General features: G+C 33.0%; 1 protein-coding gene across 4 annotated transcripts in view; it reads right to left on the bottom strand.

The window, feature by feature from the left end:
• CNTLN (centlein) overlaps positions 1–13,021 on the bottom strand; it is a 305,405-nt gene that overhangs the window by 232,164 nt on the left and 60,220 nt on the right. For 3 of the 4 annotated variants that reach the window (XM_057498718.1, XM_057498720.1, XM_057498721.1), the window contains exon 3: positions 6,717–6,801. The exons of the other annotated variant lie outside the window; for it this stretch is intronic. In XM_057498718.1, the coding sequence (XP_057354701.1) occupies positions 6,717–6,801 (85 nt within the window). The remainder of the gene's footprint in view (positions 1–6,716; positions 6,802–13,021) is intronic. 4 annotated transcript variants of the gene reach the window in all.

Raw genomic sequence — 13,021 nt, 5'->3', positions numbered from 1 at the left:
GACCAATCAAGCAGCATAAAAACAGATGCATAAATATGACCAATACACAAGTCATAGACCATTTTTCCATTCTTATCTAAGTCTTATCCTCCTTCAAAATCCAATTTTCACCTCTTCAATGAAGCTTTCCCTAACATCACAGTAATTCGTGTCATTTCTAAATTTCCGTCTTGTGTATGCTATCCATTTGACACATTATAAACTACCTCATCATGCTAATAATCTCTATGTACTCATACAGTCTCCCCAACCACATTAGTTAAAGTCCATGAATGAGATTGCCACTGATGACAAATTCAATCATGTGAACACTAAAACCATTATAAAATACCTATAAGCCTGTCCTTTGAAAGGACAACTGACAAAACTTGAACATCCTCATCTATTCTGGAGATTTTAGACTGTAAAAGGCAAGAACACTGAACCAAATGATTTAAGCTTTAGAAGAGTTTACCCATTAATGTGAGCTAAACTTAACAGGAACTGACAACACAAACAACAATAGTGAGCCCTTTCATGAGAGTTATTTAATAATTTAAATTTTGGTATTTGATTGAATTTAGTAATCCACAAAGACAAATACAGACTTAATTTTTAAGTGGAAAAGCATAATACATTGGGAAATTTTTAAACCAAAACTATCATATTCTGATAACTGTTTTGATAAATTTGATATTATATTGCATAACCATTAAAGCAATAAGTTAAAGACATACTCCCATTAGAAAAGGGCTGATAAATTAAATCCTCAAAGATTTATAAAATTTTGTATAATTTAAAAGATTTTCCTAATAAAATTTACCCTCTATGACCTACTTTAAATAATGAAACCATAGGTATATACAGTTGCAGTTCATTTTTAAATTAAGCTTTATGAAACATGTTTCAAAAAACTTTTCTAGATAGAGTACATTTTTAATGGTCTGGCTTGAGTTAAAACTCAAATAGTAAATAGAACTCAGAGGAACCATAAAGTATAAAGGGTGACAAGGCAAAGTATGTCTGGAACAAATAATTTATTATGGATAAGCCATGAAATGAATAATTGACATCATGATCAAGAGAAGTCTACAGAGAAAGAAGAGAATGATAGTGAGTATGAAACAGGAAAAAAGGGGAGGGAGGGGAAGCAGCACTAGACCTATGGAACTATCAGGCAATTCTTGACCACAATTAATATGTTACTCAGATGACCTACTTTCAAATGGACATGAAAATTTTAATAAAAATCAGAGAAGTATTGAAACTACAACTAAAGCAATGGTATAAATGGAGAAAGAGGAAAGGGTAAGAGAACTACTTGTAATTGAGAACCAAACTTATTCCTGAGCTTCCTACAAGGTAAGGAAAAAGAGAAATATAATATTAAAGAATAATCATCATCTAATTAAATACAATATAGTAGGCAGTTAGCAGAGTCATGTTAGCTAATGTAATAACAGAAGGGGAATTTATACACGACTTATTTTCCAACTCTCAGTGGCAAAGCTGAAGCAACCACACTCTTACCACTATTACAAATAAAATTTAAGTTATAACATTATACTGCACTTCTATGAAAGTTTTCCTGCAACCAGCTAAAAAAATAGCATATATGTAACTTTCTAGTTATTTGATTACATAGTTAAGACTGAAATAGGCTAGAATTGTCATTCTTAATTGTTGCTCTATTTCACAGGCTGTAAGTCTTGAAAATTAAGAGCTATTTAATATTACTCAGTGGAATAACAAAAACACAATGGAGGAACTTCCAGCTTCCAGTACAGCATATAAGGAACTTGGAAGTTGTCTCTCCTGTTCACAGAACATGAAAAACACTGAACAAACTGAAAATCAATAACTCTTCTTACAACCATCAGAGAACTGAGGTCATAGGGCAAGCTGCTGTTCCCCAAACTGGAAAAACAGGCAGATACACAGAATCACGATTTACCAAGGTGAAGCCCAGGAACAGAAAACTCCATGGGAACCAGTACCAGAGTTGGAAAACCTAATCTGTAATTGAATTACTGAAGAATCAGTGTGGACAAATTGAAAGTTAAAAAGCTCAGGAGGACCCAGTTTTAGGGAGCTCCTATGCTTTCACGAGTTTCTGTGCAGAAGCCCTGCCGTGTAGTCACAGGGGAATACTGGGGGGGAAAAATCCCTAGATTTTTCAGAGTATGTTAGAATCAAGAAGTGTAGTGATGGGAAACCCTTGTCCATTGTTGGTGGGAATGTAAATTTATGCAGCAACTAAGGAATACAGTATGCAGGTCTTCAAAAAGAAAAAAAAAAAAACAGAACTACCATACCATCTAGCAATTCCAAAGAAGATGAAAATACCAATTCAAAGAGATATGCACCCTTATGCTTACTGGAGCACTATCTTAAATCATCAAGATATGGAAGCAACCTTAGTGTCCATCAATAGATGAATGCATAAATATGTGTGTGTGTGTGTGTGTGTCTGTGTGTGTGTATAGATACACAATGAAATATTACTCAACCATATAAAAATAATGAAATTTTGCCATTTGTAACATGGATGGACCTAGCAACATTACGCTAAATGAAATAAGTCAGGTAGAAAAAGACAAATGCCATGATATTCAGTTATATACAGAACCTAAAAAAAAAAACAAATGAACAAACAAAACAAAAGAAAATAGAAACAAACACAAAGATACAGAGAACAAACTGATGATTGCCAGAGTGGTGGTAGGGCAGGAGGATGGACAAAGTAAGTGAAGGGGATTAAGAGGTACAATCTTCCAGTTATAAAATAAATAAGACACAGGGATGTAACATACAGCATAGGGAATATAGTCAATAATATTGTATAAATTTATACGTTGGTAGATGGTAAGTAGGTTTATTGTGGTAACCATTTCATAATATATATAATATAGAATCATTATGATGTACACCTGAAATGAATACAATGTTGTCTGTTATATATTCTCCAATAAAAAATTTTTAAAAAGTATAGTGTTAATATAATATATAAAATAATAAACTTAATCACTAGAATATAGACCATAAATCTCCCAAAGTATCAACAGGAGTACATGACACACACACACACACAAATGAAGACATGTAGCAAATTAAGAAAACAAAGGAAATATTAAAAACAGAAAGCATAAAGTCAGAGAACAAAGACCAAATAATATGTTATACCAAGAAATGAAGTTGGATTAATTTACTTTTAAAAAGGTAAAGACATGTAGATTGAGTCAAACACAAAGTCCAATAAAATATTACACAATAGATTTATCTAAACATGCAATGTAAAAGGACAAAGATACAGCAAATTAATAAAAATAAAGCTAGAGGAAAAATAATGCTTAAGAAAAAAATTGATATGGTCTGAGTAACTAAAGAGGTGAAAAAGCTAGAATAAATGTACTGAATCTTGTTACCTTCTTGATGCCATGGACTCCACCTTCACCTATAATTCTACTAACTCAATTAATATTTTCCCTAATTTTAAATGCAGTTTTCTTTCTCTGCACTGTCAAATTTCCTCATTTGCTTCCATTATTTTGTTAGAATTCAGTGATCTCTTAAAATTTCATATACCACTCCTATTGTATTGCTTTCTAAAGACACTAAAACCTTCATTATTTCTGAATTTAATATTTTTTTCACAAACCAAACCTTTGTACAGCATTTTACAACACTGACCACCTTTTTCTTATTGAAAGTCTCCTTTCTCAATTCATGAGATACTGCATTACACTTTTCTCTCTACTTTCCTGGACAATCTTTCATCTCTTTAACTGCGCTCTTACTCTCACCCATAAACAATATAAGCAACTATCTTACTTTCAGAATTCTCACTGTTTAAAGTCTTAAATACCTGCTTATGAAGGAGACAACTTCTTCCCAAGGGTCAGATCCATGCTTTAACAGTTTCCTAAAACTTTACCCTCAGAGTAACTTGTACCTCCTGATAATGACCATCTTTCTGCTAATAATGTCACTGTTCTGGTTTCTCCAGGCTGAAAACCTAAGAGTCAGTTTCAAATTACTGTCAAGTTCTTACGGCTCCAATTTATATACCTTTAAATACCTGCAACCCTAACTGCTCAGGTTCATGCCATTACTCTTAGACTATGAAGTAACCTTTGAACAGATCATTCCACTGTCTGTTTTCCTTTTCTAATCATATATACTGACTATCAATTTTATTTTCATTGATTGAAGCTCAACTAATTCAAGTCCCTAATGGAGACCCTAGACAGATTCCTTAGGTCTATAAGTGCAAATTTTTCATTCAAGCAATCAAGGCCTTTCTTTAAAATGGGTCCACCATAACATTAACCTTATCACAGCCTACAGTCCTACATATTATCTATAAAACAAACTATAAATTTCAATACTACCTAAACATGCCCTCCACTTCTACATTTATGCATTTTGCCCAGTGTCCACCCTGGGTAAATCCTCCTACAATCTCTGCCTATTAAACCCATTTGAATACCTCAAGACCTCTCCACAGAATTTCATCTCACCTTCCTGTGAAGCATTTTCCTCGTGATTCTCTCATGGTTTTATTTAATTTAAATCACACATTTAACAATATTCAATAAGCATCTGTTATGAGCAAGGCAAATGATAAGTATTAGGTGCCACACACACAAAGGTCAATGAGTATAGAAGGGTCCCCACCTTTAAAGAAGCTATAAACCAGTGTAGGAGAATATGGTCACTTGCACCTTACTTTCATACCCATGCTAGTCCTCAGAGATTTAAAAATCATTAGTAACTGTAACTGAATTTGTCATAGTACTGTCACAGGATAGTATACACATTTAATACATTACTTTGTTGACTGACCTGAAAATATAACTTGTAGAAAGTTAAAACCACCATTGCAAAAAAACATATATATGATTTAGGGCTAAGAAATCAGAGGCCCTAAAAAACAAATACTCTCCCTTATGGGAATTTAATATTTTATACATGAGCTAAGTAATTCTCCTTAAAAAGATGAGTAATGAAATAATATCTAAGTGGAAGTAGAAAAACTATTTACTGAAGAAAAGGGGTAAATACATTGTTATTTAAGAAAGTCAACTTTAAATGTATACTAATGGCTATCTAGATCTGATAAACTGAGCACTCCCTAAAGCACTGCAAACTCAATGCCAAAATATATCAAAAAGAGGGACAAAACATATTCTCCTCTAGAAAAGAGAGCTGTAACTCAGCCTAGATTTACATTTTCCCAAACCCCATGAATCTTGGAGTGGCCAGTATGACTAGTTTTTCCCAATGAAATGTGAGTACAAATGATGTTTTTATCTATTGGGCAATACCAGACACATGACAACATTTTCCTAAATTAGGATTTATTTTGATATCATTTGATACTCAGGTGGCAAATACAACTGTTTCCTTCCAGAAAAAAACTGAATAAAATGTTACTTCTAAATTGTTATCATTATAGTAACAATTATGACATCTTTCTATATGGAAAATACAATGTTGAAGAATGAATAAATTTTAAATTTATATGTCATATAGGAATCTATATTCCATTTTGTGAAATTTATATGGGTATAGAAAATCTTATATCTAAGTTAACTTCCACTTTTACCCTTTTAATAAAACAACATTATAACAATAACCAACCTTAGATCAAAGTTTCTCATGGCCTATTGATTGGCTAGGAAGGAAATACAGTCAAAAGTCAGAAGAACATAGCTGCTAAAAAGAACCTCCATTTAACCCAAGAAAATTATACATAATTTAGCCCTCAATGTTCAGATGAGTGCAAAATGAGTTTAAATATTACATCATAATATAGATCAGTCTCGCAATAAATTTCTTTCACCTTTATTTTTAAGATATTTATACCATGAAAATGGTTCTGGGAAGTACTGATCACATGGATTTTTGCAGTGGTAGTATACTGATTACATAATTACATATAATTTTTACATATGTAATTTTTATGCACATAATTACATGTAATTGTATAATTTACTGATTATATATAAAAGAATTATACTAATTCAAAAATGCAAGCTTTCAAAATATCAAATAGAATCATTGCAGTTATTGTTAATATTTTCTACAAATAAAAGATTTGTTTCAGAAGTAAATGATTTATAAGTTTCAGAAGTAAATGATAACTACTAATAATAAAAAGTAAAATTCAATAAAAGAATGAATAATTGTTACACACTACTATAAAACTATAACACATATCTGAGATGTCTAATATATAAATAACATAGCATACTAATTCAGAAAACTAGTAACAGGCTACAAGCAAAGTAAAATAATGAAGAATCTGACTATAGTAGTTTCAAAATAGTAAAGATCCTAATTATTAAAAAAAATTTTTTAATAGTTGTAAATATCTAAAACCTCAAACAAATATTTTTTTATTTAAGTATCATTGATTTACAATCATATTGGTTTCAAATTTCAACACACTGGTTCAACATATACCCCTATTATTAAATCCTTGCCCCCACTAGTGCAGTTACTATATGTCAACACAGAAAGATATTACAGAATCTCTGGCTTTATTATCCATGTGCTACCATCCCAGATACCAACTTACATTATGATTGAGAATTTTTGTTCTGGTTTATCCCCCCTCACGGTTCCTACTACACCCAACCCAACCCCTTCCCCACGGTAACCACCAGTCACTTCTCACTGTCTATGAGTCTACTACTCAAATATAATACTTTTTACTATATTCTAACACCAACCTGTTCCAATTCTTGTAATTTAGCATCCTTAACCTGCAGAATTTCTAAAATTTTTCTGTCTTTAGCTTCAGACTTCTGTTTTTCTCTAGAAACAAAAAATACATATATTGAGTTTATTAGCCATAAATGGTAGCTAACCCTTTAAATTTTTATATACTGATGAGTGTCACTTTAAAATACAGAAAATTAAATTATCTGGGGTTGACAGCCCTTTCAGAATTAATCAGAAACCATATGGCAAGTGAAAACAACTTACAACTGCTGACAACTAAGACAACTTCATACCAAAAGAAAGCTTTAGTTTCCAGATTTACATGCATAAAAAAAGTACTTAAAACATGTTTAATCTTGACTGCAATAACCATATCATAATTTAAAATAATAAGTAAATAGGTTAACATAAACACCTTATATACACAATTACGTTAAAAATAAAATCATTTTTTAAGTAAAAGAATCAAAGAGAGAGCTAGAGATTTACTAATAACCAACATTAAAAAATAGAGGAGAAATTTATTGAACACTTAATTATATTTTTTGAAAACTTTAAAAATAGGTAAAATTAATAGAAATCTGTACCTAAATCACTTATGAATTATAAGTAAGGAGGAAATGAGAAATAGGGAAATGAAGCAGAGGGCCTTTGGAGACCCAAAGGAGTATTAGAATGAAGAGACATCAACCAGGAAAGCACTGATAACCACTGGCTGTGAGAGATGAATTCAGATGGTATAATAGTACATTTAAAAAATTTAAACTAGAATTCCACTAAGTTCGCACACTTTGAGGCTCTTCTCTATTCTATAAATTTCTAGTATTAATACAAAAACATAAAAGAAAAAAATTAAGGAGAAACAGCTACATCTCTGAGAATCACAAACTAAGCAGAAATATAAGGCTATGAATGGGGAAGACATTACTATCTGCTGTCTGGATCAAGGTGAAGGCTAAGGTGGAAAAGAGATTGGGTCTTGAGGAAATAGGGAATGAAAGTGTCCTCTCAATACGCAGAGTAGCTCATTGTTTGAAACCAGAAATTGAGGTAAGCCTCCCAAATCATGAAAGAAGGCTGAAAGAAATGTCTGCCCACCCTTGCTTGGATGAGATTTATATGAAAGTCTAGAAAGCCAAAAGGTTATAGATACAGCTCAGAATCAGGAGCTCTGCCAAAAAACCCCATGCCTCCGGTACTAAGTGTAACAAAATCTTTGTGTGTCACTGTTGACTAAGAGTCCCAAGCTACTAATGTAAAATGTAGTTCGTGATGGAGGGATGGGGAGAGGGTGACAATTTACTGGCAAGAGCAAAATTTATAGAGAGAAAAAGGAATTGGACAAGGAAGGGTAGTGGGGAAAGAGGAGGAAGAGAACAGTAACAGCCACTCTCCCACTCAAAATATGACCAGAAACAAAAAATGCAAAACACATGAATAAAACACTCTAGACACACACAGCACATGCACATACTAACTCAATAATCCAAAGAACAAATCACTGTAAAAAAAAAATGAAAATAACATAATACAGTGACAAATACTTTAAAATAAGTAAGGATCTTATAAACATGAAAGAATGACTAAAATTAGAAACAAAAATGAGAAATAAAACAGCAGGTGGATCAAAAAAATCTACTAAAACCTTGAAAATAAAAATTATAATCAATGAGGAAAAAAGATGGTAGTGTGAGAAGTGAGGCAGAAATCTCCTCTGAAAACCACATATAATACAGAAATACAAGAAATACAACTATTCTTAAAAGAGTGACCAGAAATTAGATTGCAGCAGCCATTCTACATTTGGGAAAAGAGAACAGAAAATCTGTATCGAAGAAAAGGGATTACAAAAAGGCAGAACACCTTGCCCATCCAAAATCCCTCAAACACCAGAAAGAGGGCTTAGTGAAACTGAAATCACCAATCTTCCTGAAAACAAATTCAAAATAAAAGTCATAAGTATGCTAATAGATCTACAGAAAAATATTCAAGAGAGAAGGAAAATATTCAGGAGGGAGACAGACACCTTGAAAAAGACAGTAGCTGAAATGAAATATAGAATGGAGGGATTTAAAAGCAGATTAAATGAGGTAGAGGAGATGGTAAATGGAAAAGAAATTAGAAAAGAGGAATACAAATAAGTTCAGGCAGAGAGAAAAAAGGAATTCTAGGAATCGAAGAATAAGAGAGCTGTGTGATCAATCCAAACAGAACAATATTCACATTATAGGGCTACCAGAAGAATAAAAAAGAGAAAAAGGGATAGAAAGTGTCTTTGAAGAAATAATTGCTGAAAACTTTCCCAGTGTGGGGAAGGAAATAGTCTCTCAGGCCATGGAAGTGCACAATTCCCAACACAAAGAACCCAAAGAAGACAAAACCAAGACATACAATAATCAAAATGGCAAATATCAAGGACAGGGACAGAGTATTAAAAGCAGCCAGAGAGAGAAAAAAGATCACCTACAAAGGAAAATCCATCAGGCTATCAGACTTCTCAACAGAAACCTTACAGGTCAGAAGGGAGTGGCATGATATACTTAATGCAATGAAGCAGAAGGGCCTCGAACCAAGAATACTCTACCTAGCAAGACTATCATTTAAATTTGAAGGAGGGATTACACAATTTCCAGATAAGCAACAGTTGAGGGAATTTCCCCCCACAAACCATCTCTACAGTGTATTTTAAAGAGACTGCTGTAGATGGTAGTGCTCCTAAGGCTAAATAGCTGTCACCAGAGAAAATAAACCCACAGGAAAAGAAGTAGACCAATTAATTACTACGCAAATGCAAAATTAAATCACCTACCCATAAAGTGAGTCAAGGGATACACAAAGGGTACAGAATATGACACTAACTATAAAGAGTGGGAGAGGAAGAAAAAGAAGAGAGAAAAAAAAAAGAATCTTCAGATTGTTTTTATAACAGTGTTATAAGCAAGTTAAGTTAGAGTGGAAGATAGTAAAGAAGGTGTCCTTGAACATTTGGTAACCACAAATCCAAAGCCTGCAATGGCAGTAAGTATGTATCTGTCAATAATCTCTCTAAATGTAAGTGTACTGAATGCACCAATCAAAAGACAGAGAGTTCCAGAATGGATAAAAAAGTAAGACCCATCTATATGCTGCCTACAAGAGACTCACTTCAAATCCAAAGACATAAGAAGACTAAAAGTAAAGACAAGGAAAAAGCAGGAGTTGTAATACTTCTACCAGATAAAATAGACTTCAAAACAAAGTAACAAGAGACAAAGGACATTATATAATGATAAAGGAGTTAGTTCAACAAAAGGATATAAGCATTCCTCTTATGCACCCAACATACAAGCACCAAAATATGTGCAACAAATACAAACAGAATTAAAGGGAGATATAGATTGTAATGCATTCATTTTAGGAGCATTCAACACACTACTCACTCCAAAGAACAGATCAACCAGACAAAAAATAAGTAAGAAGACAGAGGCACTGAACACTACATTACAACAGATGGACTAACAGACATCTACAGAACACTCCACCTACAAGCAATAGGATAAACATTCTTCTCCAGTGCACATGGAACATTTTCCAGAACATATCACATACTAGACACCACAAAAAGAGGCTCAGTAAATGTAAAAAGATTGAAATTTTACCAACCACCTTCTCAGATCACAAAGGTATGAAACTAGAAATAAATTATGTAAAGAAAACAAAAAGGCCCACAAACACATGAATGCTTAACAACATGCTCCTAAATAATCAATGTATCAATGATCAAATTGAAACTGAGATCAAGCATTATATGGAGACAAATGAGAACAACAGCTCAACACCCCAACTTCTGTGAGTGATGCAGCAAAGGCAGTTCTAAGAGGAAAGTATACGGCAATTCAGGCCTATTTACAGAAAAACAATACCAAATGAAGAGTCTAAATTCACAACTAATGAAACTGGAAAAAGAAAAACAAGAGGCCCCAAATCAGTAGAAGGACATAATAAAGATCAGAGAATAAATAAATAAAATCAAGAAGAATAAAACACTAGAAAGAACTACTTAAACCAAGAGCTGGTTCTTTAAGAAAATAAACAAAATAGATAAACCTCTAGTCAGACTTATCAAGAAAAAAAGAGTCTATACACATCAACAGAATCAAAAATGAGAAAGGAAAAATCACTATGGACACCACTGAAATACAAAGAATTATTAGAGAATACTATGAAAAATTATATGCCAACAAATTGGATAATCTAGAAGAAATGGAAAACTTTCCAGAAAAATACAATCTTCCAAGACTGACCCAGGAAGAAACAGAAATTTCAAAAAGACCAATTACCAGCAATGAATTGAATTGGTAATCAAAAAACTACCCAAGAACAAAACTCCCATACCATATGGCTTCACTGCTAAGTTTTACCAAACATTTAGAGAAGACTTCATACCGATCCTCCTTAAAGTTTTCCAAAAAGTAGAACAGGGAACACTTCCAAATTCATTCTATGAAGACAGAATCACTGTAATACCAAAACCAGGTAAAGATACCACAACAAAATAAAATTACATACCAATATCCCTGATGAACACAGATGTAAAAATACTCAACAAAATACTACCAAACTGAATTCAAAAATACACCAAAAAGATCATCCATCATAATCAAGTTGGATTTATTCCAGGGATGCAAGGATGGTACAATATTTGAAAATTCATCAACATCATACACCACATCAACAAAATGAAGGACAAAAATCACATGATAATCTCCACAGACAGTGAAAAAGCATTAGAAAAAATTCAACATCCATTCATGATAAAACTATGAACAAATTGGGTATAGAGGGCAAGTACCTCAACATAATAAAGGCCATATATGACAAACCCACAGCCAACATCATACTTAACAGTAAAAAGCTGAAAGCTTTTCCTCTAAGATAGGGAAGAAGACAAGGATGCCCACTCTCTCACTTTTATTCAATCTAGTACTGGAGGTACTAAACACAGCATTCAAACAACACAAGGAAATAAAAGAAAGGCATCTAGATCAGCAAGGAACAAGTTAAACTGTCACTGTTTGTAGATGACATGATACTGTACATAAAAAACCCTAAAGAATCCATCCCAAAACTACTAGAACTAATATCTGAATTCAGCAAAGTTGCAGGATACAAAATTAATACACAGAAATCTGTTGCTTTCCTATACACCAATGATGAACTAACAGAAAGAGAAATCAGGAAAACAATTCCATTCACAATTGCATCAAAAGGAATAAAATACCTAGGAATAAACCTAACCAAGGAAGTAAAAGACCTATACTCTGAAAACTACAAGACACTCTTTGGAGAAATCAAAGAAGACACCAATAAATAGAAATACATCCTATGCTCATGGGTAGGAATTAATATTGTCAGAATAGCCATCCTGCCTAACGCAATCTACAGAATCAATGTGATCCCTATCAAAATAAAAACAGCAATGTTCAACGAACTTGATCAAATAGTTCAAAAATACATATAGAACCACAAAAGACCCCAAAGAGCCAAAACAATCCTTAGAAGGAATAATAAAGCGGGGGAGATTACACTCTCCCAACTTCAAGCTGAACTACAAAGTAATTAAGTAATTAAGAAAATTTGATACTGACATAAGAACAGAGCCATAGATCAACGGAATAGAGAATCCAGGTATAAACCCACATATATATGGACAATTAATACATGATAAAGGAGCCATGGACATACAATGGAGAAAGGACAGCCTCTCCAACAACTGGTGTTGGTAAAACTGGACAGCTATATGTAAGAGAATGAAACTGGATTACTGTCTAACCCCATACACAAAAGTAAACTCAAAATAGATCAAAGACCTGAATGTAAGCTATGGAACCATAAAAGTCTTACAAGAAAACACAGGCAAAACTCTTGAATATAAACATGAACAACTTTTTCAAGACCATCTCCATGGGCAAGGGAAACAAAAGCAAAAATGAACAAGTGGGACTACCTCATGCTAAAAAGCTTCTGTATAGCAAAGGACAATATTAGCAGAAGAAAAAAGCATCCTACAGTATAGGAGAATATATTTTTAAATGACATATCTAACAAGGGGTTAACATCCAAAATATATAAAGAACTCACATGCCTCAACACCCAAAAAGCAAATAATCCAATTAAAAAATGGGCAAGAGGATATGAACTAACACTTCTCCAAAGAAAAACTAAAGATGGCCAACAGGCACATGAAAAGATGTTCCACATTGCTATTCATCAGGGAAATGCAAATTAAAACCACAATGAGGTATCACCTCACACCAGTAAGGATGGCCAACAT

This window comes from Manis pentadactyla, chromosome 3 (genome assembly GCF_030020395.1).
Source record: "Manis pentadactyla isolate mManPen7 chromosome 3, mManPen7.hap1, whole genome shotgun sequence".
In the NCBI taxonomy this organism is placed as follows: Eukaryota; Metazoa; Chordata; class Mammalia; order Pholidota; family Manidae; genus Manis; species Manis pentadactyla.
The sequence above is the reverse complement of the archived record's forward strand: the minus strand, read 5'-3'. Positions and strand labels throughout refer to the sequence as shown.